The sequence below is a fragment of the Callithrix jacchus genome, chromosome 20 (assembly GCF_049354715.1).
Source record: "Callithrix jacchus isolate 240 chromosome 20, calJac240_pri, whole genome shotgun sequence".
Classification (NCBI taxonomy): Eukaryota; Metazoa; Chordata; class Mammalia; order Primates; family Cebidae; genus Callithrix; species Callithrix jacchus.
This window is the reverse complement of record NC_133521.1, coordinates 39,146,220-39,173,875: the sequence shown is the minus strand read 5'-3', so window position 1 is coordinate 39,173,875 and position 27,656 is coordinate 39,146,220. Positions and strand designations below refer to the sequence as shown.

Below are 27,656 nucleotides of genomic sequence, written 5' to 3'. Positions count from 1 at the left end.
ACTATGAGACAGGGGAGGGATGTGGACAACGCAGAACCACTTCTGGGCTCAAGGCTGCACAAGGGCACACAGTGCCGGGCACAGGGCATGCTCTGTGACCAAGGCCGGGCAGAGACGGTCCTGAGGGCACACTTCCCACCCACCCCAGCCCTCACAGGCCGTGAGTCAGCCGGGACCACCAGCAGGGGCTAGAAGGGGTTGCCAGGGAGAGGGGTTGAGCCAGCCACTCCCACCACCTCGGACCAGCTTGGAGACACACTGATGATGGCGCAAGAGATGCTCTCACGCGCGGGCTCCTGCAGTATCCCTTCTGCTGCTGCACAAACAGAGCTTCGATCCTCACATGGCCCAGTGACGAGTCACCATGAGCATGCCCATTCCACAGAGGAGAAAACTAAGGCCTGAATACACACACACACACACACACACACATTCACTCTCTCTCTCTCATAAAATAGTCACCCCACACACCACACATACTCTCAGTCACCCCCACACGCTGCACAGTAACCCCAAACGCATACTCATAGTCACCCATATATCACACACACACACACACACACACTCCACACCCACCCCACTACCATCATCTCACACCACACACACACACACACTCATAAAAGTCACCTACACACCACAGTCACCCCACATACCATACACACACAGACACATACATTCAGTCACCCTACGTACCACACACACTCATAAAAGTTACCCCACATACCACACACACACTAATAAAACAGTCACCTCACAAGCCACACACACACCACACACACACGTCACCCCACCACACACACACTCATAAAACAGTCACCCCACACAACACACACTCACACTCACATGGTCACTCTCACTCCCACATTCACTCTTACACACATTCAGACACACATTCTCACACACACACACCCACTCACACACTCTCACACGCACACACCCCACATTCTTTTCCACCCTTCTCCACAGAGGAGGGACAGAGGCCTGTACCGGGATGGGGTGACCTCGGAGCTGTGACTCCCCTGGGGGCCTGGGAAACCTGCTCAGCGAGAAGGCAGCGTGGGCGGGGCAGGCAGCCAGAAGGGATGCAAACCTGGGCTGGGGCTTTCCCAGAACCAAGCGCATTCCTCAGGCCCTGCCCGCCCGGGAACAGGAACACAGGCCAGCTTCTTGTGACCCAGTCTGCTCCTCAGTTCCCAGCTCGGGGGCTTGGCCCCTGAGGCTATTGTGAGTGGCCTCACTTCCCCCGGGGCCAGGGGAGGACCACCTTGGTTTCCAAGAATTCTGTGCTTTGGCATGAGGAACCCTCTTAGGAGGCAAGAAGGCTGGAGGGGCTCCAGGCGCTCCGGCCCCCACAGCAGGTGCATCCTGGCTTCCCGGGCTCCTCCTCACAGTCCGGGAGTCTGGACCTGTCACATGAACAGGCCTGTCCTTCCCAGCTGTGCATACCTGGGTCTCACCTGGAAACCTTGGACACAGAAACAGGCCAATCTTCTTTCTCATTGCCTTGTAAACACGGTCCCCTCACAGCCTGAACACAGCCTTGGCCTCGTCCCACAAACTGGGCCTTCACGGCCTCGCACACAGAGGCCTGTCCCCTTGTGTGCAGACAGGCCTGTCACCACAGGACCTGGCCACGTAGGGCCAGGGCAGGAGCCAGGAGTCACATCTGAGTCAGAAATGAGGCCTCATTAACCCAGAGTAACTGTTTAATGCTTCCACACCCCTGGGAATTGGCCTCAGGGCTGAACCACCCAAACCAAACAAGGCTGGGCTCCCCAGAGGCCTTCCGACTGCAGGCTCTCCTCTAGCAAATACTGGGAGGTGGAGCGGGGAGATGTGGCCCTCCTCCTGCAGGCTCCAGGCCTCCTCTGATCATGAAAGACCAAATGGCAGAGGACAGGAGGAAGGAAGAGCAGAGCTGCTGGGAGAAAGAGGCAGGCATGTCTGGGGTCTAATCCCACTCACGTCCTTGGTGGCCTTGACACCTTGTGAGAAGGACTTATATTCTCTACAATCAGATTTCCCTATCTGCAAATCTGCAAATGTCCAGCCTGGCCAGGAACACCTGTAATCCCAGCACTTTGGGAGGGCAAGGCAGGTGGCTCACCCAAGGTTGGTAGTTCGAGACCAGCCTGGCCAACATGGCGAAACCCCATCTCTACTAAAAATATAAAAATTAGTTGGGCATGATGGCACATGCCTGTAATCCCAGCCGCTCCGGAGGCTGAGGCAGGAGAATCGCTTTAACTCAGGAGGCAGAGGCTGGATTGTACCATTGCACTCTAGCCTGAGCAATAAGAGTGAAACTCCATCAAAAAAAAAAAAAAAAAACACACACACACAAAAAAAAAAACAGAACAGAACCTATTCAGGGAGGAGAAGCAATTCACGAAATGCAGCGTCCAATGCTGAGCAAAGTCCTTGGACATGGGAGCCACAACCGGGTGTCAACAAGACCATGAGAACAATGCTATTACCCGGAGGCAGGAGGGCGAACAAGATGATGGCTTGAATATGTTACCTATGGTCTGCTTTCCTCCACACAGCAATCTGAGGTCGATTCTATAGCAGCATTTGTCACCTGTGTCTTCATGACTGTCCCCGAAAGGAGCCCTTTTAGACACGTCTCCCCATCTGTCCTCCCTTTGAAAGAAATACTCAAGAATGAGATTTCATTGAATAGGGTGGAGCTTTGGAGGGCCACAGACTATTGCTATCATTAAGATTTGTTTAAGTCACGAAGAACCAATTTTGGCCCTGGCCCCGTTACGGGTGATGATGGCCCTGCTGGGAGTGCCCTAGAGATACCAGCATAACTTGATAAAAACTACGCAATCGGAGCACAGTACTAGGAGGGAGCATTCTTTACACACAGAAGAACGTATTCCAGTTCTGCGTGTGCGCTGCATCCACAGGAGGGAAACCTACTGGCCTAGGGGACAAAATGCCAAAAACATTTAGAAAACTAAAAAAATTCAAGCCGAGGTTGTGGAATTTCTAACGGTCCTCAATTTTGATGTTCCACTGATGTTTGTTTTTCAGTTAAAGATAGAGAAAAGAAAACAAGGAAGAAAAAGAAAAACCTCAAATAGGTGGTTGTAAATATGGAGGGAGAAAGTGGCTGTATCAGCAGATGCAGAGGGGTCAGGTCCCGGGAGGGCTGCGGAGTCCAAATCTGAGACAGGCACAGTTTGATCAAGGAGAGGGAAGGACGGCCCACAGATGGGGGCTGAGATCTGCTGGGCAACGACAGGCAAATCACTTGCTCTCTCTGAGCCGTGGTTCTTGTACTTGCTTTACGGCAATGAACCAGAAAGCACGTACCCAGACCTGGCATCTCTTGGTACTCAGGAACTGCATCTGAATTAGGTGAACACATTCTGGAATCTGTGCACAGAACCAGGATCCAAATTCAGGTTCCCAGCTCGTCTCGCTAGCCGGTGGTACCTCCAAAACACCTTACGTTTCTTGGCCATTTTAAGAGGAAGGAGAGCATACCTCCTCAAATATCACCAAAACTGGGTGCAGAGAGCCACAGGCATTGAAACCAAGTTGGCAACACTGAGATATCACTGCCACCTGGTGGCAGCATACCTAAATTACTGGGGGGCAATTGTCAAAGGGGAAACACTTGTCAGCGCCTTAAGTGTGCTGTAGACAGGGCCGATGCTTACACCCTGATAACGAAAAGCACCATCGATCACCTGGCCAGGGGCCAGCACACAGCCGGGCGTTTGCCAGCTCCTTGACATCCTGATTTAGGTTTCTGAATTTTTTTTTAAACTGACTGACTAAATTTAGCAACCATAAATAAACTGAGTGCCACCGTAATTGAATACAAACATGAGTCTTCATGAGAACGGCTAGAAACCCAGGGATCCCAGCTCTGGTCTCACTCAGTCGTTTGAATCCTACATGTAATCCTTAACTTTTTTGGGGTAGAGCATGGGGTTTTTTACTCTGTCATTCAGGCTGGAGTGCAGCAGAGGGATCTCAGCTCACTACAGCCTCCATCTCCCGGGCTCAAGTGATCCTCCCACCTCAGCCTCCAAGTAGCTGGGACCACAAGGGTGCGCCACTATGCCAGGCTAATTTTCTATATTTTTGGCAGAGATGGGGATTCGCCATGTTGCCCAGGCTAGTCTTGAACTCCTGAGTTAGGTGACCCACTTGCCTTGGTCTCCCAAAGTGTTGAGATTACAGGTATAATCAACACCTGGCCAGTCCTTGACATTTGAATGTTTCAAGCCCTAGCTTTTAAATCATCTTTCTAGCCAAAGCTTCCTAAAGTCCATCTCTCTGCCCATCCTCTTGGTTGCCCCTTGAAACTGTACAATACTCACAGATTTCACAAGTGCTGCCTTCCAGATGCACCTGTAAGTCACTGTTGGAAATGCAGACCAGGGAAAGGCAGACACCAGAGCCTTGTGAATACCACACCTGACAGCCTTCAGTGATACTGACCTTGGCCTCCTTTTAAAAAAGGCATTTTTACTTTTTTCCCCAACATGTCAGGTAGGCAGTATGTCTCCAAGTACATTCTGTCCTGTCCTGAGCTAAGAGAAAATGCAAGGCTGTCACTTACTGAGGCCCCACAAATAAAACCCCACGGGGAAGGGAAGCAACCACCACTGCTCAGTCCTCCCTCTCAACTGCTCTGGCATCTGACTCCCAGAAGGGCCCCAGAAGGTGCTGCTCCCAGTAGAAACGGAGCTCTCAGCAGCACCTGCTGACCCCGCAAGAGGGTGTGTGCCACCTTACCTGCTAGCTGACTGACACCTGTGCCTTGCCACTCTACTACATTCAGAAACCTACAGGTACTGGAAAAGGTCAAGCTGAGCTTGGACTCCAGTCTGAGCCCCTCCTTTCTCATATGGAAAACGACAACAACGATAATCATCAACCTGAGGGGGCTGCTGTGAGGGTGAAATGGACATGATGACCCTAGCAGAGCTCCTGGCACACAGTAGGAGCTCAATACACGCTAGTCCTGGCACACAGTAGGAGCTCAATACACGCATGTCCTGGCACACAGTAGTTGCTCAGTAAACACTAGTTCTCTTCTGCTTTGCAGACCCAACTTAGAGACCCGGGTCAGCTTCTGAGACTTGGCCCCACAGCACAAAGCAAGAGGACTCATAGCTGACAGAGAAAAGGAGGGAAGTAACCCTCTCTGGGACCAGGAAAGTAATTTTCTGGGGTTGTCTTTCCATCCCCAACACTTGCCGTGGAGGGAGCCCCTCTGGAGCCATGAGAGGAACACTGAGTGTTCCCTCGGTCCTTCCAACATGTCACATGGCACCCAGCTCTGCATGGGGGCAGCCGTTCATCCTCTGTGGCTCCCCAGCTTACTGTAAGGATGACAGCTCATGACACACCAGTCATTCCAGCCATACCCTCCTGGCACCTGGGGCCAGAGACCTGTCAAAGCTTGTTCTAAACCAAAAGATCAGAAGAAGAGGAGAGACAGGGAGGCAGGGCCGGAATGAGAAGCTGACTGTAGGTGCTTCACGCCCTGGTCCTGACGTCAGGGTTTCCATCACATGAGCCATGGAGCAGAACTCAAGACTCCTCGGGTGGCTGGAGGACCCTTCTCAGGAGATCTGTCCCTGGGTCTTCAAGAAGGTGAAGTTCGCTTTACATGCCAGAAAGCTCTGAAGCACCCGATGTAGAGCTAGACTCAGAAAATGAGGCCACAGAACCCAGCAACTGAAAAGCAGTGACGACGACAGAAACACGGCTCAGGTTTTTAACCCGTTAAGTTCACACGTGGCGCGGCCTTTGGACGTTACTTTCAACCAAGCATCTTGAGCCCCTGAAGTCTAGCCGGGGAGGGTCGCCCTCACTCTGAGCGCAAGAAGTTCTATGATCCCTTTGAAGCAGGAAAACAGCTATAGCATTTGAGAACACCAAGGCAAGAGTGCCATTTCAGCAGTGCAGGGAAGAGGAACTCAACAGCAGAGGAGGAAGGGCCAGGCGCTGTTGGACAGGGGCGCAAAGTTCCTCAGCTGAGCCATCTGCAAGGCACAGGTTCTCACTTTGATGTCTCTGGGTGACAGACTGACTTTTAAGTCATCGCGCCACTGCCTGAGTCACTTTAAACAAGCAACCAGGTCAGGACTTACCTTCCACTGCAGAGAATGGAACCACTGGTCTCGCAGGTAGCTGTTGGCAGCCTGTAATGACAAGAACAGGACAGCAAGGTCTGGTCATCAGCATTTCAAGATGAGGGCATTTCAAGGTCAGCACGTGAGTCCCCCAGCCTGCTCTGTGCAACGTCTACCCTGTGACCCTAATGAGCCTTCTGAAGGATATGCTAAATTGAGCCCGTTGTGTGCAAAACCAAAACAGAAGGGCTAGCTGGGGAGGTTTTTCTGAAAACGAGACATCACTAGCACCATGTGCTTCCGTTGCTGGATATGAGTGACTTCCGGCACTGCTGACTGGACAGCTTTAACTGTACACACGCAGCCTGACTCAGGGGCATGGGAGGGGCTGGGAGGAACTGGTTGGAGGCCTAGGAGTGAGGATGGTGGGGGCACTGACCGGGGCCCTCCTGTGTATGAGGACTATTCTAGGATCCTGGTTTTTGTTAGCCACAGAGTCCCTACCTGGTCCTCACAGCAGCCCTTCGAGGTGGCACCATATCACTACGCCCATTTCACAGAGGGGAAAAGTGAGACCCTGAGGTCTCACCATGAAGTGCATTCAAACCCAGGGCACCCTGGCTTCCAAGTCTATGCATTTAACCATGACCTTCTCCTGCCAATGGCAGGTCATTGTAGACAGCACCCAGCAGACCTAGGCTAAACATCACAGTGGACGGTGGGGAGCAAAACCTTCTCTGATCTATCCCACACTAGTTCTGAGTCGTTGACAACTCAGCCTCAATTTCCCCACCTGTAAAATGGGGACAAGAACCCTGATTTTGCAGGGATGTTGTGAGAGTTAGAAATTATTCTTGTAGAGGATCTAGAACCAACCGTGCTTGGCACATGGCAGGTGGTCACACACCAACGCAGCCATTGTTAGTTATTCTTATTACCATTATCAGTGCAGCCCAAAGCAGCCCTCCCAGCCCTCATGAATATTACTGCTGCTCTCACCTCCTCTCTCAATCTGCTAACAGAACAGCAATGCTATGGTGTCTCATGGGTGCCAGACACAGCTCTGAACCCTATGTATGGACTGGCTCGTTCAGTCCTTACAAGCCAGCCCCGTGAAGTTGGTACTGTCCACATGGTACAAATAAGAAAATTGAGACTTTGGAAGTTAAAAGTTTCCTGAATGTTCATAGACACGTGGTGTGGGGCCAGGACTTGAAACCAGGTGGTCTGACTCCTGCTGTAAACCACAACACTGGGGAATCCTGAGTTCCCCACTGTCTATCCCCACCCCGGGCTGAAACGCAGCGTGCGTTCCCCACCAGAACCCACAGCCCTTTCTTCACCTGAGCCTGCCTCTGATGGTTCAGGAGCTCTGACAAAGGCTGGAGCCTCTCTCTAAGCACGAATGTCCACCTTCTGCCTCGGTGCACACAGACACACACACTCAATCATGTACCCCTTTGGTTCACCCTCTTTTGGGGGGATCGGGGTCACGCTAGAGATGAATACCTCCTGCTCCCCAAGTCATGAAATATCAGCTGCTCTCCCAGGTCAGGATCTGGTGCAATCTCCGGCCTTGGATTAATGATCCATTGATCCATTCCAGTAGCAAGTGTGGTGAGGAATCAGGCCCTTGTGGGTGAGCTCAGAGACTCAGGGTTTTGAACCCTGGACTGGACGAATCCACATCAGCCACCTGGAGGCGCTTGAGTCTGCGCAAGTGCCAGGCAGGCAGGAGGCAAGCCCTCCGTGTGACACAGGAGCTCCTGCAAGGGCTGAGCCTCTTACAGGAGCAGGTTCAAGTCTCAGCTCTGCTGTGTCTGCCGGTGTGACCGGGAGCAAGCTGCTTGATGACCCAACCCTGTGCCCCCTGCCCAGGGCTGCGGAGGCCAAAGAGGAGAAGCAGCCCCTGGGAGAGACTGTTGCTGGGCTCACTCCCATCAGCACTGGCCAAGCTCCATTGGTCTTGTGACAATTCTTGTTCATTAGGAAGACAAAATACACTCCTGCTCAGGGAGAGCCATACGAAGATCCCAAACAATGAGCTAATGCATGAAAAGTGCTTCCTCAGCACGGTGCCTGGCGCGTGCTAACACTCCACAAACAGGGGCCGGCGGTGTCAGCAGCCACGGCCGGGGCTGTGCTGATAAATGCTTAACATCAGGCTCTCCGGAACAAAAAGACCGTGTTGTGAACAATCCACCTTGGCTAACTCCACACCTCCAAGGGGATGCCCCTGGGCCAGAGCTGGGATGAGACGTGCACGATCGGCTCCGGTGAGCAGGTGCAAGCTGGATGACTGGGCTGCAGCATGTGCCTGCTCCATTTCCATTCCTGTGCTTCTCCACACACCAAGCCGGGGGGAGAGAGGGGAGGTGGTAAGGAAGATAAGCCCCCTGAACGTGTCCCATCCTAAATCCCTTGTGATTAAGTTAACTTACGTGGCAAAGGGATTCTGGATGTGACCAAGTTCAAGGTCTTGAGACAGGGAGATTATCCTGGATGATCTAGGTGACCCAATGAAATCACAAGGGTCCTCACAACAGGGAGGCAGGAGGATCAGAGTCAAGCGAAAGCAGAAGTCGGAGTGATGTGGCCATGAGCCAAGGAATATGGGCAGCCTTTAGAAGCTGGAAATGAATGCTCTTCCCAAGATCCTCCAGAAGGAAAGTGGCCCTGACACCTTGGCTTTAGCCCCATGGGACTGTGCTGGACTTCGGACCTCCAGAATCATAAGAGACTAAATCTGTGTTCTTTTCACCATGAAGTCAGGGTAATCAATCACAGCAGCTATAGGAAATAAATGCAGGAGGTACAACCAGGCTGGTTTAATGCTGATGTGAGTTGTTCCATCAGCTCTGTGGGTCCACAGTGGACACAGGCAGTGCCTTTAAGCTGCCACTGGCTGGACAGAACAGCCAAGCAAAGACAAAAGGAAGGAGGCGGGAGACACCCACATCTCTCCCTCTTCTGGATCCACCAGCCCCACCAAGCTAGCCTGCATATATGTCTGACCCTAAGAGGGAAGGGACCATGCATGCTCTGCCACCACTGTATCCCAGGGCCTGGAGTACCAGGAGACCAACAGGTGTTTTCCGAATGAAGGAACAAAGGAATGAGCCGACTAGGAGTTCTTTGAGGGCAGGGTCTTATTTCTGAATCCATAGCCAGATGAGCTGTGCCTGGCTGGGCCAAGGTTGGTTACACTGGAATAAAGGAACACAGAAACAAAGGAAAAAAAGGAAAGTGACCCAGCTGTCACAGGTGGTGCAGAGTGAGCAGAGGAGACTGCCTTCCCCAGTCTCTGTGGCCAAACCCAACACAGATCCGTCTTCTATGACGGTGAGCCCAGCGCTTCCCATCCAGGGCCTCCCTGGCTCATGAGTCTTAGGGGCCTTGCCTCAGTAGCACGTGAGCTGGTCCTCTGGCCTGGCCAGCCAAAGGTTTTTGCCCAGGACTCTGGATCTTGAGCAAGTGCTGTAGAGATGGTGTGGGGAGAATTCACCTAGGAGGAGCTGGGTCCTGCATCTCCCTTCACTGGTGGTGAAGAGGCTACTTCCTTCACGCCCCAATCCCAGCTCCAGGCCATTGTCCAGGCTGCCACTGTCCTTCTAGTACATTCCTTTCCTGCTTAGGATAGCCAGATCCCATTCGGCTACTGGAACACAAGAGCCCTGAGGGACCCACAGGGCCTCCTGACCCTTGGCCTCTTCTTCCTTCTCAAAGTGGATGTTCTGATATGTTTGCCCATAGATGTTTTTATAGAAGGAACAAGCATTTCTCCAACTGTGGCTTCTCCTGGCCACATCATTGGTGCTCCCGGCATCTCCTCTGCCCCTAGCTCACATCCAGGTGGCTCTGGCCCTGCCAGACTGGGTTCAGCCCACTGCTGGGCTATCGGCAGTGATGGCTATCTGGTATGGCCACACCCCCTGAGACCTCCCACTGAGGTATGGCTATGTCCCCTGAGACCACTCCAGCCCCAGTGGCCTGTCTCTCACAGCAGCACTCGGTATCTAAATGGGTGGAGGGATTTTCATCAGAGCAACTCACCACAGACACTGCTACACATCAGTATCTTCTCAGCCCCATCCTTCCAGACAGAACCATCCGGGTTTCTAAACCTTTCCTCTCGGGGGAGGGTTTGGAAAGGGGGAAGAGTGACCCCCTTCCCCAGCTGCACTTGGCTTTCTGGCCACTTCCGTTCTTCTCTGGGATCACCTCAACTCCTGGAGGTCGGTGTGGCATTCCAGGAAGAAAGCAAGTTTGGGGTCATGAGCAGTTTGCAGATCCCAGCTGAACAGGTATGGGACACAGGCTGCAAACAGTGCAACGATGCATGTCGCTACCAACCACAGAATATGGGTGCTTACTTGGTACCAGGTACCAGAAGACATGCTGACACATACTCCTCTCCTCAACGCATGCCCATCTTACAGATGAGGAAGCCGAGGTTCAGAGCAGGCAGTGGGTTGCCTCTGCCCACCCCGGCGCTGCCCCTGCCCTCCCACACCTCAGCCAGGACCCCATCCCTCCTCTGCTCCCCTGCAGCTTCTGGGACCACACCCTGAAGCGGGCTGAGTGTTTATGTCCCACCCACAGGACTGGGAGAGCAGGCAGGATCCACATAGGATGAACTGCGACTGCTCCAGTGAGCCTGGTGTTAAACAAAAACAGCTGAATGAATTAAGGACACATTAGGCAAGGCACGGAGATGCCGGGCTGAGGACGGTCTCAGTGCGGAACTCTCCTGCGCCTCCTTCCAGGGAGGCAGAGACGGCCAGGATCTCCCACACACTGCGCCTGGCTCCTTCTGCCCAGCGCGACGAGAAGGAAAGCTGGCCACGGTCCCCACCTCACCCCCGTCCAGTCTGGCTGCACTTTGGAAGAAGGCAGAGGCTTCAGCCCTGTTTGTCCACTGTAACAATGAGCATCTTTCCATCAGAGGCCAAAGGGAGTTTAAGGATCACCTGGTCCAGGGGTTCTCAGTCTTTGGGGGGGTTTATGGACGGACCCCTTTGAGAACCTAAAACAAGCTATGGACTCACACCTATGCAATGTCAACATTTATGCACACACACATACACCATACACATAAAGACACATACACCCCCCCACACACACATCATACACCCAAAGACACACACACACACACACACACACCCATACAGTTACACATGCACACATACCACACAGACACATACACCACACAGACACATGCACACATATCACACAAACACACATATCATACAAACACATACTCACCACACACGCCATATACACAAAGACATACCACACGCACCTCACACAGAGACACACAGATACACATGCACGTATACATATACACAGAGACACGCATCACATATAGACATACACTACACACACCAGTCACGCATGTCATACATACACACCACACACACACATGCACGAACCACATAGAGAAACACACACACACACTATAAACACCACATATAAACACAGCACACATGCACGTATCACATATACATGCACACACATGAATACACATCATATACATACATTCACACATACCACAAAGACACACCAAGCACACACACCACACACCACAGACATATCCACCACACATACACACAGAGACACATGTATACACACACACGCACGCACAGATATACAGACACACATATACAGATACACATACCCCACAAAGACACACACAAAAACCAGACAGACGCATACACACACCACCTATCCCACATGCAGAACTGTGCGGGCAGTTTGGGAATACACCATGGACGGTGGGTTAAGGACTCAGCTCTAATGCAGCCTTTCCTCTGCTGCCATTTTTCCACTGGGGAAACAAGCACACACCACACACCCCCAAACTTGCTGGGGTCGTCATCTGTGTCTTTTCCAGTTCTCTTCCCTCTGGGCCCATGGCAAGCACACGGGCCATGGAACTTGCTTTCAACAATGATAAGAACTGATGTCATGCTAACACCAGGGCCCACACACAGGAGCCCTTGAGAGTCCATGCAGCACCTGGCACACTCCCTTCCCCCACTGACCCACGGTGGACACACAGCACAAGTGAGAAACAACCCCTTGTCATTTCTAGCCACCTAGAATTCGTGGCCACTTGTCACTGTGGCAGCCTGCCCTGCTCTCAGACTGGCTGTCACACAGCATGTACTCCCACCAGGAACATTCTGCTGTCACCCCCTTCTCTCTGCTGCCTGCTGGACTCCTACTTACCCTTCAGGTCCCACCCGAAATGCCACTTTCCCAGAATGACTGTCTTGATGGCGCCTTCGCCTCCCCCACCGAACAGGCCATAATGCCTTGCCTGACGCACCACACTGTCCTGCTCTGTCTAGTCGTCCTTATTCCGCAGGCTATGGGATCTGCGGGCTCAGGAACCACGTCTAACTTACGAACTAACGCATCCGTGCAACCCGGAGAAAGGTTTGTTAAATCAAAGACCGGTAGAAGTGTTGAACCAGTGAATGAATTGGATGGATGGAGACATGGATGGATGGAAACACAGGTAAGACAGACGGACGACCTGATGCATGGGTTGGGGGATAGAAGGATGGATGAACGGGGCATCGGTATACCCATGCTTCAAAGCAAAGAAAGCCCAGCCGCAACCGACCTTCAGAGAACTCTCAAGCTCTGATTCCCTCTCTTCCCCAAACTGTATTTGACTAAGACTCTAAAAATGATCATGGCAGTGTTTTCCTGGGCACTTACTACGTACCAGGCACAGTGCTAAGTATTTCACATGTAATTTTTATGAGCCTCGCAATATCCAGGTAGACGAGTATTCGGGTGCAGTTCACAGATAAAGAAAATGAGGCCCAGAGAGGTTCTTCCTGCTATCTAGGGTTCCACAGGTAGAACGTGGTAAAACCTAGGATTTCAGGGGTAGTTAGAGCCTCGGCTTCCACGGTTAGTTAGTCGAAGGTTCCAGGGCAAGTGCCCAGGAGAGCTGGGCAGGAACTCAGGTCTGTCTGACCCCACAGTCTTCTTTCCCTACATTCCCGCCCTGAACATGAAGTGATGCATCTGAGCTCCTCTGGGGTCCAGGGACTTGGGTTGGGATACCTGTGAGCATTATTTCTCCACGGCAGCTGCCCTGCTCATGGAGCAGGAAGAGGAAGGACTTGGCACACAAGAGACGTCACCTTGAAACCAAGGGGAAGGGCAGAACTTGCCTCCAGGAGAGCAGATAGAGGCCAATGGAGCCACAGAGGTTGGGACGAGGCTGGGCTGTAAACTGCTCGTTCTTTCGGCTTGTCCGCTTTTGAAGAAGGACAGGGGCTACTGGGCAATGTCTTGATCCCAGCACAGGCATCTCTAAGCAGCTTACAAGCAAAGGGAAGGCTGACCAGGCTGCATTCCAGCCTGGTGAAGAGGGCATGCTTCTGTGCAGAGTCCCCATACTGTCCTGCTGGCAACTGAGCCAAGACAACCCAGCCCAGCAGGAACATAAGGCACAGCTGGAACCCGAGGGTCCCTCAGAGGAGAATCCATTCACACATGGGAGGGGTCCCCCAGCCCGACCCCAGGTCCCCTGGAAGCCATGGGCAGCTGGTTTGGTTCCACCTTCTCCTGGTGTTAAATCTTTGGAACGCTGAAAGGGCTTGGTTCCAGGCAAATGCTGCCCAATTTCCTCTCCCAAACTTGCCAAGTTCTTTCTCATTGTTGTATTGTCTCGAGAGGTGAGAAAAACAGCCAAGGGTGCATTGTGAGCAACCTTTTCCAAGTTCCCCTTCCCCGGCCCAATTTCTTAGGGAAAAGCAGCTTCCTTTCTTACTGGAAGCTAGAGAGAGAGACTTTTCTGGTGCTTTCCAGATCGGAAAGGTCCTGCTCTCTAGCTTCCAGTAAGAAAGGAACCCGCCCTGCCCCTGCCCCGCCGCCAGCGTTTGGGGTAAACAGCTGCCCTGCCTGCTTCAGGGCTTTTCTGAACGTCGGTGAGAAGAGCCGAGTCCCGGAGCCCATCCCCGACAGAAGCGGATGCTCCCGGGAGGAGGGTCTCCCTGCTCTTACCTTGCCTGAAGCCTTGCTTGTGGAGCAGTGGCTCTGTCTGATTTTTGCTGATGAGCAGAAAGTCAATTTAGAGGCAGAATCCCCCCGAAGATGACCTGTACCAAGTTGCTTTCTAGTGCCCGCTACCCCAAGCCAGGGGCCAGTGAGGAGCACCCCCATGACACTTTTGTGGCACTGTCTGCATACTTACATGGCTGGCGTCCCCACGAGAAAACGCTAGCAGAAAGGGCACTAAGGGAGGAAACAGGATAAATAGGTCCTTTCTGCAACCAGGGATTCTAATAAAATGGCATTAGGGGAGCTCAGGCTGAAAAACATCCAAAACACACCAGCTAGACCCCATGCTGGAAGGCTGGGCGCCTCTGTCCGGCAACTCAATCCCACTGGCAGATTGCTCTGTCTCAGAGCTGGGGATGAGGGACATGGGGCTGAATGTCCTCTCTGCCTTCCATGAAGGACCAGGTCAGCTTCCCGAGGTCTGCAAGAGGCACTGGTTCCAATTCTATCAAAGCACGAGTTCTACAAGGAGGAGGAGGAAAAGAGAGAAGGGGAGAGACACACAGGGAGGACTGGGGGACAGGCTTGCTGATGGAGAGAGCCCTGGAGGAAGGACATGTAAGAGAAGTCCGGAAGAATGAGCCGTGGCAAGAACTGAAGAGACAGCAGGGGGCAGAAGGGGCAGGGAGGCGAGGGAGATATGGAGAAAAGGCATCAGAGAGAGGGAGGAAAACAGACACACTTGGATGCGGAGAACCTGAGCAGAGACAGAGAGAGATCAGCCAGCCTGGGATAGGGAGGGGACACTGGCCCTGTTTGGGCCCTGCCATCACCCTTAGGTAGAGAGACCTGGGAGCTGTAATGCAGCAGGTTGAAGACCCAAGATCCAAGAGCACCCTGTGGCCCCAGGCAGTTTTCTCCGGGAGGGGGTCAGGTGCCTGCAGCATGAGGTCAAAATGAAAAGCCTGGAGGCTAGGATGGCTCCACAGAACCTCAGTGACAAGGGAAATGTTCTTTATCTGTCCAGTCCAATGCAGCAGCCTCTAGCCATGTGTGGCCTGTGGGCACTGGAGGTGTAGCTGAGGGCTGAGGAATCTTGTTATTCATCTGATTAAGTAAATTAAATCCAAATGTGAGCTGCCATGCATGGCTGGTGGCAGCTGTGTTGACTAGGAGCACTCAGGTGATGCTGTTCGGACAGACTGGCCCAGGAGGGCACCCTGCTGCTTCCTGGTCCCCCCTCCCACACTGGAGCAGGGAAAATCTGTCCCCAGGGCCACAGGGTTTGTTCTCAGTTACACCACGGCTCTAGGTTCTAATACAGCGTGTTGTACGTGAATCAGGACAAAGAAAAGGCTCTCAAAGCAGAGGGTCACAAGGGCACGTGAATACGACCAGGACTGAAAGAGCCCTGAGCACCGCCCCGGGGGCCAAGCACACCCCACCCTACCTTCCCTAGAACCACAGGGACTTACTAGCCCTGTCGACAGAATTAGCCAGCCACAGACCACCCATGCATCACCGTGGGCAGAGCAAGGGGGTGAGGACGAGAAGAAAGCAAGGGAGAAGCTGACCCAGGTCCACCTCCCCTGATGGAAATGGCAGCCAGGGAGAGAACCACAGCCACCAGGGGCAGGGGCTGCACCCACCTGGGTTCCCTGGGGTGGAAGGGGTGGGAGGACGAGTCTGCTGCTCCCGCCCTAGCTCGAAGTCCGGCTCTGGATCTGAGGAGCTGCAGGCTGCCTCCTCCTCCTCCTTCTCCTCTGCCCTCTCCTCTCCTGCTCCTGCCTCTGACTGTGCTGTCCACGGGAGCAGGGGGCAGCGAACCAGTGAGATGCTGGAGCAGCTGTAGGTCCCCTACCCGCTCGGCTCCTCAGCGCCGCAGGGGCAGCTCTGCCCTGAAGCCCTGCCGGACGCAGCAGCCAGGCGAGTCATCACAGCTGGGCCCGTGGCCACGGCCGGGTTAAAGGGACATTCCAGGAGCAGCCTCTCTGCCTTTCAGCCTCACTGCCCCTCCGTCCCTGTGGTGAGTGATGCTCTGGCCTCCTTTGGGGGCCAGGGCTGCCCCTCCAGCCCTAGAAGGAATGAGTCCCCTTTGCTGGTGGAGCAGAAAGGTGGGGTCTCAGAGCCTACTCTCCTCTGACTGGACTGCTTTAAGGGGCTCCCCGCACCTCTCTTTGTCATGCACAAATCTAGGTCCCTCTGCCCTGTCACCACACTGATTCCGCTAATGTCCCTCTACCCCTTCAGAGCTTTCAGTGGCTCCCTATTGCCTTTGGAACAGTCCGAGGCTTCATCACTCACTGGCAAGGCCTAGGTGACCTGGCCATCGCCCAAGAGGTCCAGATGCATCCCCGGTCCTGAACTCCACTGCCCCGTCTCCTCCAGCTGCAAGGAGGTCCCCCCATATTCATGCTCTGTACACACATCCTCTCTGCCCAAAGTGTGTGCCCCCTGCCCCACCACCCTGGCACATTCCTACTCATCCCTCTACACCCAGTTCTAATGCCGCCTGTCTAGGGAGCCTGCTTTGGCTCCCCCACAAGACAAATGAGTCTCTCCTTCCTCTGGGCTCCCAGTCCTCTGGGCTGCCTCTGTCTTAGCCATTATTTCAATAATCATTGTTTATGGCCCTGTCTCCCCAAGGGCTGAGGGGTTCTTCACCCATGGGGCCTCCCCCTAGCACAGAGGAGATGCTACCTCAGAGCTCTGTGACAGCAGGAAAATCACTGGGGTGGGACATTCTCTGGCATTCCTATCTCTCTGTTGGCTACGGAACCCTGTGATTGCCCACCCCATCTCCCACCCTGAGGGGGCTGGCAGTAACCACCTCCTTCAGGGACTTTGTGCCGCAGGCATTGGAAGGGCAAGAAGGAGGAGCGAGCAAGCTGGGGACAGTGACTGATGCCTGTAATCCCAGCAGTGCTGCCCACGAGTTGGGTGGATCACGAAGTCAAGAGTTTGAGACCAGCCTGACCAACATGGTGAAACCCCATCTCTACTAAAAGTACAAAAATTAGCTGGGCATGGTGGCGCCCACCTGTAGTCCCAGCTTCCTGGGAGGCTGAGGCAGGAGAATCACTTGAACCCCGGGAGGCGGAGGTTGCAAGTGAGCCAAGATCACACCACTGCACTCCAGCCTGGGCGACAGACCAAGCAAATAAATAAAAGAAAAGAAAATAATTAAAAAAAAAAAAAAGGAGCGAGTGAAGAGGTAGGGGGCTGGCAGAAGCGTCTGGCAGGAAGGTGAGACTGACGTCTATCATAAATATGAGAGGAGAGAAAGAAAGGACACAGAGAGGAAGGCTTTGCTGGCTGTGGGGGAAGAGGGAGAGGGTGAGTGGACCGGAAGCAAAGCATAGAGGGCACAGTGGGAGAGATTCACTAAGAAGAAAGCAGACTGGGGCAGGCGTGGTTTCCGGAGTCCTCTGAGAGATGACAGTAAGGGACAGGACTTTTCCAACAGCTCAGTATTCCTCGGAGGCCAAATTGGGTGACTCTTAGCCCAATGCTGTTACACTATCCAGTGGCCGCTAAATCTGAAATAGATTTTTAGAGAGCATCTCTGCGCTAAGAGAAAGTTTCCCTGGAGAAACAGGTCAGAAATAAAACGATCCCCAAAGAAAAATCAAGGCAGACTTCTTTGCACAGATAAGAGGGTAAATTTTCTCTAGATGAGGGGTGTTGGACTCAGGGTTCCTTCTGGGAATTGGGCTGGCTCCCTGACATGATAGAACACGTCTTATGTATGTGTGACCGGGGCTGTGGTTGTCAGTCACTTTTCCATTTGCAGTTGACCCACTCACCGCCTGTGTGTGGGCCTGGCGGGGCTTCCAATCAGAGTACCTGGGTCTTGCCTGAGGTCAAGGGTGGGAGAGTAATCCAGGGGAGGACATTCCTGGGGGCTGAGTGGGAACACAGCAGAGCCAGTCAGGAGCTTCCATGAGATTTTCTAAAAGCTACTGGAAAGAAAAAGGACACTCACTCTTAAGGCTCACAAGCTCTAAGAACGTGCCTTTGGGCTCCCGGCAGTTTGTCTTTCCTACCACACGGTGAGATTCTGCCAATGAAGCCAACACACAGAAGCGCAGCCAGGACATGGAGAGACCCTGAATATTAACGATACCACCTGACCCCTGGATCCAGCAATGCCTGAAGTCCTCTCTACGACTTTGCAATTATTTTAATAGTTAACAGCATTAAACTCTCTTTGTGTCTCACTAGTTGGAATTACGTTTGTGACATTTCCACCCAAAAGTCCTGACCAGTACATACAGAATGCACTTTTTTCCCCAAAAAGACAGCTTATACTCCTATCAGTCTCAAGACTTAGATTACCAGCAAGATGTCAGAAACCCCCTCACTCGAAGTAAAGCAAAAAGGTAGTATCCATTGCTCATCTGCTTTTCACAGCCTTCTTGGGCCTAACAACGCACCTGTATGCCTCAGTTTCCTCATGTGTAAAATGGAGATCATAAAACATACTTCACAGGTTTATTATGGGAACTAAACGAGTCACCTGAAAAGTTCCTGCAGCCGGCAAGCAGCAGGCGCTCAGGCCAGGCACAATCCCCCTTCCTTTTATCCAGTCGGACCCAGTTTATAGTTTTCTTATACTTGGAGAAAAAAATCACCCAGAGTTAAACAACCTTTCCTCTTGAGAGTTGCCTGGCTCCCTCCAAGGGAAATGAGGGGAGGGCCAGCACAGGGGGGTGAGGGAGCAGAAACTGCTTGTTCACGTGTATTTATCCTACCTGCAGTAAGACAGTTCCCCCAGGAATCGTGAGCTGTAAACAGTACTTCGGAGCATTCTCCCAGGACAGTAGCTGAACGTCTTCGATCGCACTGTAGGAGACTGAGTTTTCCATGTACCCAGTTGGCTGCAGCAAAAAAAGAAAAAGAAGAGACACACGTTGGTTACAGGACAGGCATGACGTCTGCCTCTCAGAAGGTTCCTGGAAACATCGCCCCTCTGGCGACAGGCAAATGGAGCTGGCGCAGGAACTCGGTGCCTCTGGGGGCCAAAGGAAGCCTCTCTGTTTCTGGCTGGCCATATCCAGATGCAAGGGGGTTCACTGTCAAAGTCCACCTGCATGTTTGGCGGTTCGGAGTTGGGAATGGAGTGGGAGCAGGTGGAGGGCAAGGACTGAGGCGCTGCTGCTCCTGGTATCCTCCAGGCCAGCACAGGGCACGGCCAGAAGCCCACCATTCCTCACCAGCAACAAGCCACCGCCTTCTCCTGCCCGGCAAGCAACCATCTCCCTTCCTCCTCCTCTCCCCACAGATATGCATCCTCCACCCAGCCTCCAGAGCCATGTTCCAAGATGGCAAACTCCCTATCCCCACTCCCCTACTCAACATTCTTCAATGGCCCAGCCACAAAATCCACACTCCCATTCACAGTTGACAGTGTCTCCCTGTGCCCCCACCCCGCCCTGCACCATGGTGACATCGCTCCCTTTCCACACTCCTCATACTGCCCTGCTGATGGTGCCTCAAACTCAACCTGTTCCTTGTCCCAGAAACACCACAGCCCCACACCTGCCATCTGCGCTTCTACTTCCCGGTCTCATCTCAACTGCACTTTTTGGGGCAACTCACACCCTCCAGACCCATGATCCACCCAGGTTGCACCCTTCCCTGTGTCCTCCTCTTCCGGTGCTCACCACACCCTCTTGTATTATTTGTAGCTTTACTCAGTGTCATTATCTGTTGAATGTCTGCCTTCTGGCCAGGCTGCTGGCTCCCTGAAGCCAGGGCCTCGGTCTGTCTTGGTTCCCACTCTTTCCCCAGTGCCTGGCCCATGGCAAGGGCTCAACAGCACGTGTTGAGCTATCATTCTAAGTCATGAGCAGGGCCGGGCAAGAGAAATCCACAGCCACCCACCAACTCTGAGTGAGTCTTGCTGTCCTGAGAAGACACCAGGTGACCAAGAGATACATGGCCACCGGGAACCAGAGGAGCTAGAGCTGTCCTTGCAACTGTGGCTCTAGGAAGCCAGATTTCAGGAGAATCGGGTGAGTGCAGTGCAGCTGAGAAGAGTAACGGCGAGCACCTCCCAAGCTCTGGCATGCACCCTGGACACATGGCAATTATTAAATCCTCACAAAGGTCTTGTGGAACAGGTATCAGGGTCGTTCCATCATACAGACAAGGAAGCTGAGGCTCAGGAGGTCACGTGATTTGCCCAAGGTCATCCAGCTAAGAGTGGGATGGCCAGGTTTGAACTCAGCCACTGACTACAGAATCAGAGGCCGGGCCTCTATCCTGTGTTGCAAGCAAGAGGCAAAGGTAATTCATCTAATTCCACCATAAAGATGGAGGACCTCCATTAGGTTTGTTAATTTCAGTATGTGTCTGCCAAAGTAGAGTTACGATGATTGGAGGGGCGGGGAGGGTAGAAAGGGTTGATGGCTGAAGCTGCCTCAATTTCCCTGATGTGATCAATTACTAGGCTCAAAAAGTACAAGGCATTGATCAATTAATTCTTCATTCATTCCTTCATTCATCCGACAGACATTTATGAGCTCCTACTATGTTCCAGGCACCATGCTAGGTGCTGGAGATACAGCAGTGAATAAGACCAGAGCCCAGCAGGCAAAGAGACAACAAACAAAATACCTACATAAATAAACTACTGGAGAGTGGCAGGTGCTGCAAAAAGAATCACAATGGGGTATGATGACAGGTGGCTGAAAGCAGGAGTAAAGAATATCCCAGGCCAGGCACAGTGGCTCACGCCTATAATCTCAGGACTTTGGGAGGCCAAGGCGGGTAGATCAAGGTCAAGAGATCGAGACGATCCTGGTGAGCATGGTGAAACACCATCTCTACTAAAAATACAAAATTAGCTGGGCATGGTGGCACTGCACATGTAGTCCCATGTACTTGGGAGGCTGAGGCGGGAGAATTGCTTGAACCCAGGAGGCGGAGGTTGCAGTGAGCCGAGATCGCGCCACTGCACTCCAGCCTGGGTAACAAGAACGAAACTCCATCTCAAAACAAACAAACAAACCAAAAGAATATCCCAGAGCCCACGCCAGTGCAAAGGCTCTGAGATGGGAACAGCTGGGAGTGTCCAAGGAGGAGCGGGTGAAACAAAGCGAGGGTCGGTAAGTGACGCCTTGGAGAGAAGGGCGGGCCACTCCCGGAGAGGTTGGTAGGTCCACCTAAGGGCTCAGGGATTCCTCACAGGTGGCTGCAGGAGCTTTAGCCAAGGTTCACTGGGATTGCTGCACAGAAAACAGACCCGAAAGCAGACAGTGGTGGCAGGGGACAGCCTGCAGGCTGCTGCAGAGGTCCAGGTAAGCGATGAGGCTGCTTGGACCCTATAACCTAGGTGAAGAGGCAGCCGCGTTCATCCTGTCCTTCCCACCAGCGCATCGCTCACTCTCAAAGGACCCTCTGGCCACCAACCCAGGCAGCTGCCATGTGTCACCCAAGAAGGTTCTCTTTATATCGGCATGCCTCAAAGTCACACTCATGGGCCTGCCCTTCACCGATCTGCCCTGTCCCAGCGTCGTGTGCACTGCTGTGTTCTCAGTCTTCTGCAGTAAATGACTCAGCCCTAACAGCATGTATTGTCCTGAGCACTACTGGAGAAGCCAGGGCTTGGCAGTTGGTTCTATGCTTATTTTCCTCACCCACATTCAAATATTTACTGTGTTGGTCACTGACTGTCTGTGTCTCCTGCTACAGTTTAGGCACCATGGGAGGAGGATTCACCTGCTCTGTTTCTTGTGCCTAAACGGCACCTGACCTTTAGGAGATGATTACTAATTTCTTAACAAATGAATGAATATCTTACGAAAATAAAGGCAATGTTCATCTGTGTTTTACCTATAAGCACCGCCCACAACACACAGGAAAGACGCTTTCTGAGTCTACCTTTTGTACTGCCCTGCCTTAGCTGTCTTAATGTGGCCGTGATCTGAAGTTGCAACCAAGGTTTTTTGGGGAAAGGCTGGGTATAAATAAATATATACTGGTTGTTTTTCCTTTGAGATGGAGTTTCACTCTTGTTGCCCAGGCTAGAGTGCAATGTCGCATTCTCAGCTCATTACAACCTCCGCCTCTCCAGTTCAAGCAATTCTCCAGCCTCAGCCTCCCTAGTAGCTGGGATTACAGGTGTATGCCACCACACCTGGGTAATTTTTTTTGTATTTTTAGTAGAGATGAGTTTTCACCATGTTGGCCAGGCTGGTCTTGAACTCCTGACCTCAGGTGATCCGCCCGCCTCAGCCTCCCAAAGTTCTGGGACTACAAGCATGAGCCACTGTGCCCGGCCCATATTGTTTTTAAAAAGCAGATGAGCTGCTTGCCTGCTATCTGAAGCAGCAGCTGGCCAAAAGCAGATTTTTTTAGGACCAAGGAGACCTGTGTTTGGGCCACTTACTGTGTGTCCTTAGGCAAGTTACTGCCCCTCTCTGAGCTAGTTTCCTCTACTGGTTAAGATAAGAATTTATTTAGTAGGTAGAATTCCTGGGAGAATTAAAGGAGATCCAGTTTATCAAGGACTCAGCACAGTACCCAGAACAAACTAGAGTGCAATCAAACAAACTATTGTGAGAAAGACTAAACTCTACCTCTGGGGTCTTCCTCCACAAACTCATAACCCAGTCGAACCAGGAGAAAAACAGCAGACAAACCCTAACCAAGGGACCTTCCTCAAAACTCCTGACCAGTGCTCATGAAACGCGAGGAAAGCCTGAGCAGCTATCCCAGCCAAGGGAAGTTTCGGGAGCCATGACTTAGAAGCATGGTGGGATCCTGGATGGGATTCTGGGACAGAAAAAGGACATCATGGAAAACCTAAGGAAACCTAATGAAATGTGGACTCCGGCAATCACCTATCAGTATTGGTTCATGAGTTGTGACAGGCTCGACAGACTAAGATGCTGCCAGCATGTGAAGCAGACTGTGAGTGCCTGAGAACTCTGGACCATCCGCGACACTTTTCTACACATCTCCAACTGTCCTAAAATAAAATGTTCATTTAAAAACAAAAACCAAACTGCCGCTGCTGCTGTGGCGCGATCACTGGGCAGGAACACGCGAGGCTTGCGGGGGAACGGGCTGGATTCGGATCTGAGCCCCTGAATGCTGCTGTTCTTTGGACTCAAATGCGAGCTAACACTGCCCAGGCACCTCTGCTGTTCTGGGTACTTTCCTGTTGCTGGGACGATTTTACAGATAACTGATAATTCCCTGGTAAGGTGAACATGATGATCGGAGCTCCGGGGAAGGAGATTCCTGTCTGGGGTAGGAGGCTGAATTGGAAAAGAGAAAACGTTAAAATTCTCCTCCGCTGAGGGATGGTAGGGAATCCTGTTCTAAGATGCACAGCTAAGAGAACAGCAAGCAGATTAATTTTTTTTTTCCTAAACGTTAAGAGCAGTGTAAGGCATACTGTATGATTCCATTTATATGACATCCTGAAATAAACAAAACTACAGGGGCTGAAATCACACCCGGGGTTGCCAGCCGCTGGGGCAGGCGAGGGGCAGGGGGACTTGTGGGGGCGATGGGAATATTCTCTGTATTGACTGTGGGGGCGATGGTACTTGGCTGTATACGTTTGTCAGAACTCACAGATCGGCAAGCTAAAAGCGTGACTCTTACTGTATGTAAATTACAACACAAACCTGACTAAAAAAGGCAATGCGTGAATACCGAAGGTAATTTGGAACATGATGAACAGAATAAAATCTCTCCCATAAAAATCCAATCAAGACCACTCATTAGCACTCTGGTGTATGACTTTTCTGATTATTTTGACATGTAATTTTTTATAAAGCCCAAATCATAAAGTACATAGAATTCTGTAACGCCCTTTTTTCACGTTATAGCACATAGATTTCCCTGCTCCGATTAGCGAGCTCCAGAATCCTCACTGTAGCAGCTATAAAACATTCCGCCAGCATCAGTTTCAGCCCCGCTCTCACCCCCTCCCCCAGGGACAGTGCCACTGTTTCATTTCATGCTGCCACGCACAACCCCGCAGTGAACATCCTTGTGAAACATGTTTTTCTACCCTATATTTAGGATTATTTCCTTAGGCCAGATTCCCAGAAATGGAATTACTGGGACAAAGGGCAAGAGCATGTTTTAAGTTGTTGCCAAATTGCTCTCATTAAATGGATATTAAAGGGAACTGGGGAGCCCTGGCCGAGGCTGAGGGGCCTCTGTCCTGCGCCACAGGCTTGACAGGGCCATATGAGAAGCAATGAGCCAACCCCGGTAGGTTCTGCAGGACAGCTCACTGACCGACTGCCCACAAGGTGACCACGCCCTGCAGGTACAGTAGATGTGGCAGCCCACGAGCTGGGGTTCCGGCCCCTGGGGACGCTGCCTTCCATGGGAGCTGGGGAATGGGTCATTGAACTCTGCCTTTCTTTTGGCTCTCAGAGACAGATATGGGGCTAGTTTTGCAGGGAGTGGGAGCGGGTCTCACATCTGCCAGACCAGAAAGAGATACTTCCCCTCTGCCTATTTCCAGATGAGCACCCTGTTCAGTGGCACATGATGCTGGATCCGGGCTGGAAAAAGTAGGGCCTGGAGGGACCTCATGAGAGCCCCATGTGAGCACCCCACCCCTGCCAAGGCCTTCAGAACTGACATTCCAAATCTGACACCTCCTCAGACCTACTCTCAGAGTGGGTGGGGAATGGAGTGAGCTGAACCCCCCAGAAACAGCCTCCCATCAGGCCCCTGATGCTGACACAAGGCCCCCAGCCTGTGCCTTCCCTTGCCTTTCTGGGGAGCCAGCTCCCTCCGGCCCAAATCTGCCTGCTGGTTTCCATGGGGATTCCTCTCAAAGGGAATATGAATCATGAAGTCCAGCCTGACTAAAAACATGTCCCGGGGAGGGGAGGAGCTCCCGGACCCCAAAAGAAGAAGCCAGTCTGGAAAATCCTCCCGTGAGCTTGCTCCCGAGGCCAGAGGATCTGGGAGGCCAGGGAAACATTGCCTAGTCGGGGATGGGGTTGAAAACAGCAGGCTGCTTGTCACGGGGCATGTGTGGCCCTGACAGCTGGCTGGATGTGCTGGGCTAGAGACAAGTCCCCTCTCTCTCTACATGAAGCGGCTTGAGTCATCACACGGGACACCCATGCTGCACGGCCAGGGTCCATGTGGCACCATCCCACTGTAAAGAAGGATCTGCTGGGCCTACACATACACCCTGGGGCCTGAAAGGAGAAAGAAGTGGGATGGCAGGGGAGCGCCTTCCAGCCTTGTTGTCAAAAACAACAACAGGACTAATGACAAGGCTGCCATCACAGGGTCCGACGCGGTGGTGCTGAAAGCCGCTTGATCTGGGAGAATGGCTTCAGTCCTCACCACCCCGTGCAGCACTGCTAAAGTTCAAAGTAAAATTCACATAACGTAAAACTAACCATTCGTCACTTACGATGTACAATTCGGTGGCATTTTGTACATTCGAGATGCTGTGTCACCATCACCTCTATCTCATTCGGAGACGTTTCTACTCCCCAAAGAAACCCCCACACCCATTAAGTTGCCACTCCCTGCTCCCCCATCCCCAGGCGCCAGGCAGCCACCAGCCTGATATCTATCTACAGGACTTGCCAGTTCTAGACATGTCACATAAATGACATCACATACTTCGTGGCTCTTTGTGTCTGGCTCCTTTCACTCACTGTTTTTTGAGGTTTATCTGCGCCGTGGCATGAATCAGAACCGGATTCCTTTTTACAGCTGACTGACATTCCATTGTAAGGGCAGGCACATGCTTATCCATTCATCTGCTGATGGACACATGAATCGTCTCTAACTTTTGCCTAAAGTGAAGAACCAGCTGCATGTATCTTTGTTAATGATGACAGAAGGACACCTGCTAGGCAAATGCTACCTCCCTACGCCGCACCCATACGGACATGCACAGGTGCCCCTGGTTAACACTTACTGAGCAGTTACCACGCAGCCAGCACCATGCCAGGAGCTTCAGATATTTTCCCTCATTTAACTTGACGACAATGGTGAAGCGAGGAAGCTGTATTTATCCCTGTTTTTCACATGCCACAGAGCAGGGGACACCTCACACAGGCCTCCTGCTCTTTTAAGATATGTCCAGGATGCACTTTCACAGCCCCCTAAGACAGTAACTGCCATCCCTCTGTTAGGCCAAGTTCCTCTAGCCAGAGGCAAACTCCACTTTGCATACCTTTGTGATCACGCACCACAAGAGCCTATTATGCAGAAAGGAGCTGGGACCAGAAGCCACCGCTGGAACTGGCATGGCAGGGGTCCCAGGACCCGGCTTCTGCTGCAGCCTGCACCTACAGCTCAGCTTGGCCTCCAGGGCAGAAACCCACAGAGGCTCATTCGGGGAAGGTCTGTCAAATTATTTTGATGTTCTCTTTAATCCCACAAAGGGAAAGTCCTACAGTAAAAGCAAAGTGGCAGGTAGCGATCTGCTCCTAGACGGCCGGTTTGGGCCTCGGGTCCCAGAACAAATCTCCCGAAATGCTGTTCACACGCTCCCTCCCCTGGTTTCCTTCAGGTAATGTAACCTCTCCTTGCCCTGGGGCCGTTGTTATCATTACTGCCATCCACTGGCAAGCTAGGCTGCAACCCAGCCGCAGTGCCCTTGGTGCATATGGAGCTGCCTGCACCTTTCTCAATGGCCTCGGAGTTGGAGAGACTGTGTCTCTTTTGTGGTCCCCCCAACCATTCTCCAGATGCTGATCAGCCAGTTTCTTTTGTTGCCACTGCACCTTCCCCCACACCCGGCCCTTAAAAAATTGCTGATCGATGTTTTATTTTTTTGAGATGGAGTCTTGCTCTGTTGCCCAGGCTGGATGGAGTGCAGTGCCGCGATCTTGGCTCACCGCAACCTCCACAACCCGAGTTCAAGCAATTCTCCTGCCTCAGCCTCCTGAGTAGCTGGGATTATAGGCACACGACCACCACCCCTGGATAATTTCTGTATTTTTTTTTTAACTAGAGATGGGGCTTCACCATATTGGCCAGGCTGGAGACTGCTCTTAAGTTCTTTGTAGCCCAAATGCATCAACACCAGGACTGCCCAACAGGATTTTCTGCCATGATGCAGACGTTCCACACCTGCACTCGCCAACGCAGGAGCCACCTGAACACCTGAAACGTGGCCAGTGTGGTGGAGGAACCAAATTACACATTTTATTTAATTATCATTAATTTAACTGTAAAGAGCCAGATGTGGCCAGGAGATAGGTTGCTGCTTTCTAGATTAACACCCTCCATTTCTCTAGTGTGTGTCAGTTTCTAATACAACTTTGTTCACAAGCATATTTCATCCTCCAACCAGCCTTGTGGTCAGGGTTAGTACTTTTAAAAACTGTACAGATGAGGAAACCAAGACTTGGAACGAAAGGGGAACGGTCATGCCCTGATCCTCCAGACTCCTCCCTGAATAAAAGCTGTCACCTAAGGACTGAATTCATGTAGTCATTCAATAAGCAGAGGCGTCCCAGATGCAACCCTATTCCCAGGCCTGGGGATAGGGCAGTGACGGAGACAGAC

At 52.3% G+C, this 27,656-nt stretch overlaps 1 protein-coding gene across 1 annotated transcript in view; it reads right to left on the bottom strand.

Annotated features, from left to right (window-relative positions):
* The window catches only part of CMIP (c-Maf inducing protein), a 252,584-nt gene that overhangs the window by 81,045 nt on the left and 143,883 nt on the right, over positions 1-27,656 (bottom strand). The window contains exons 2-3 of the mRNA XM_035281878.3: positions 18,887-19,012; positions 6,126-6,176 (exon numbers count right to left, since the gene is read on the bottom strand). Coding sequence (XP_035137769.1) covers positions 6,126-6,176; positions 18,887-19,012 — 177 coding nt within the window. The remainder of the gene's footprint in view (positions 1-6,125; positions 6,177-18,886; positions 19,013-27,656) is intronic.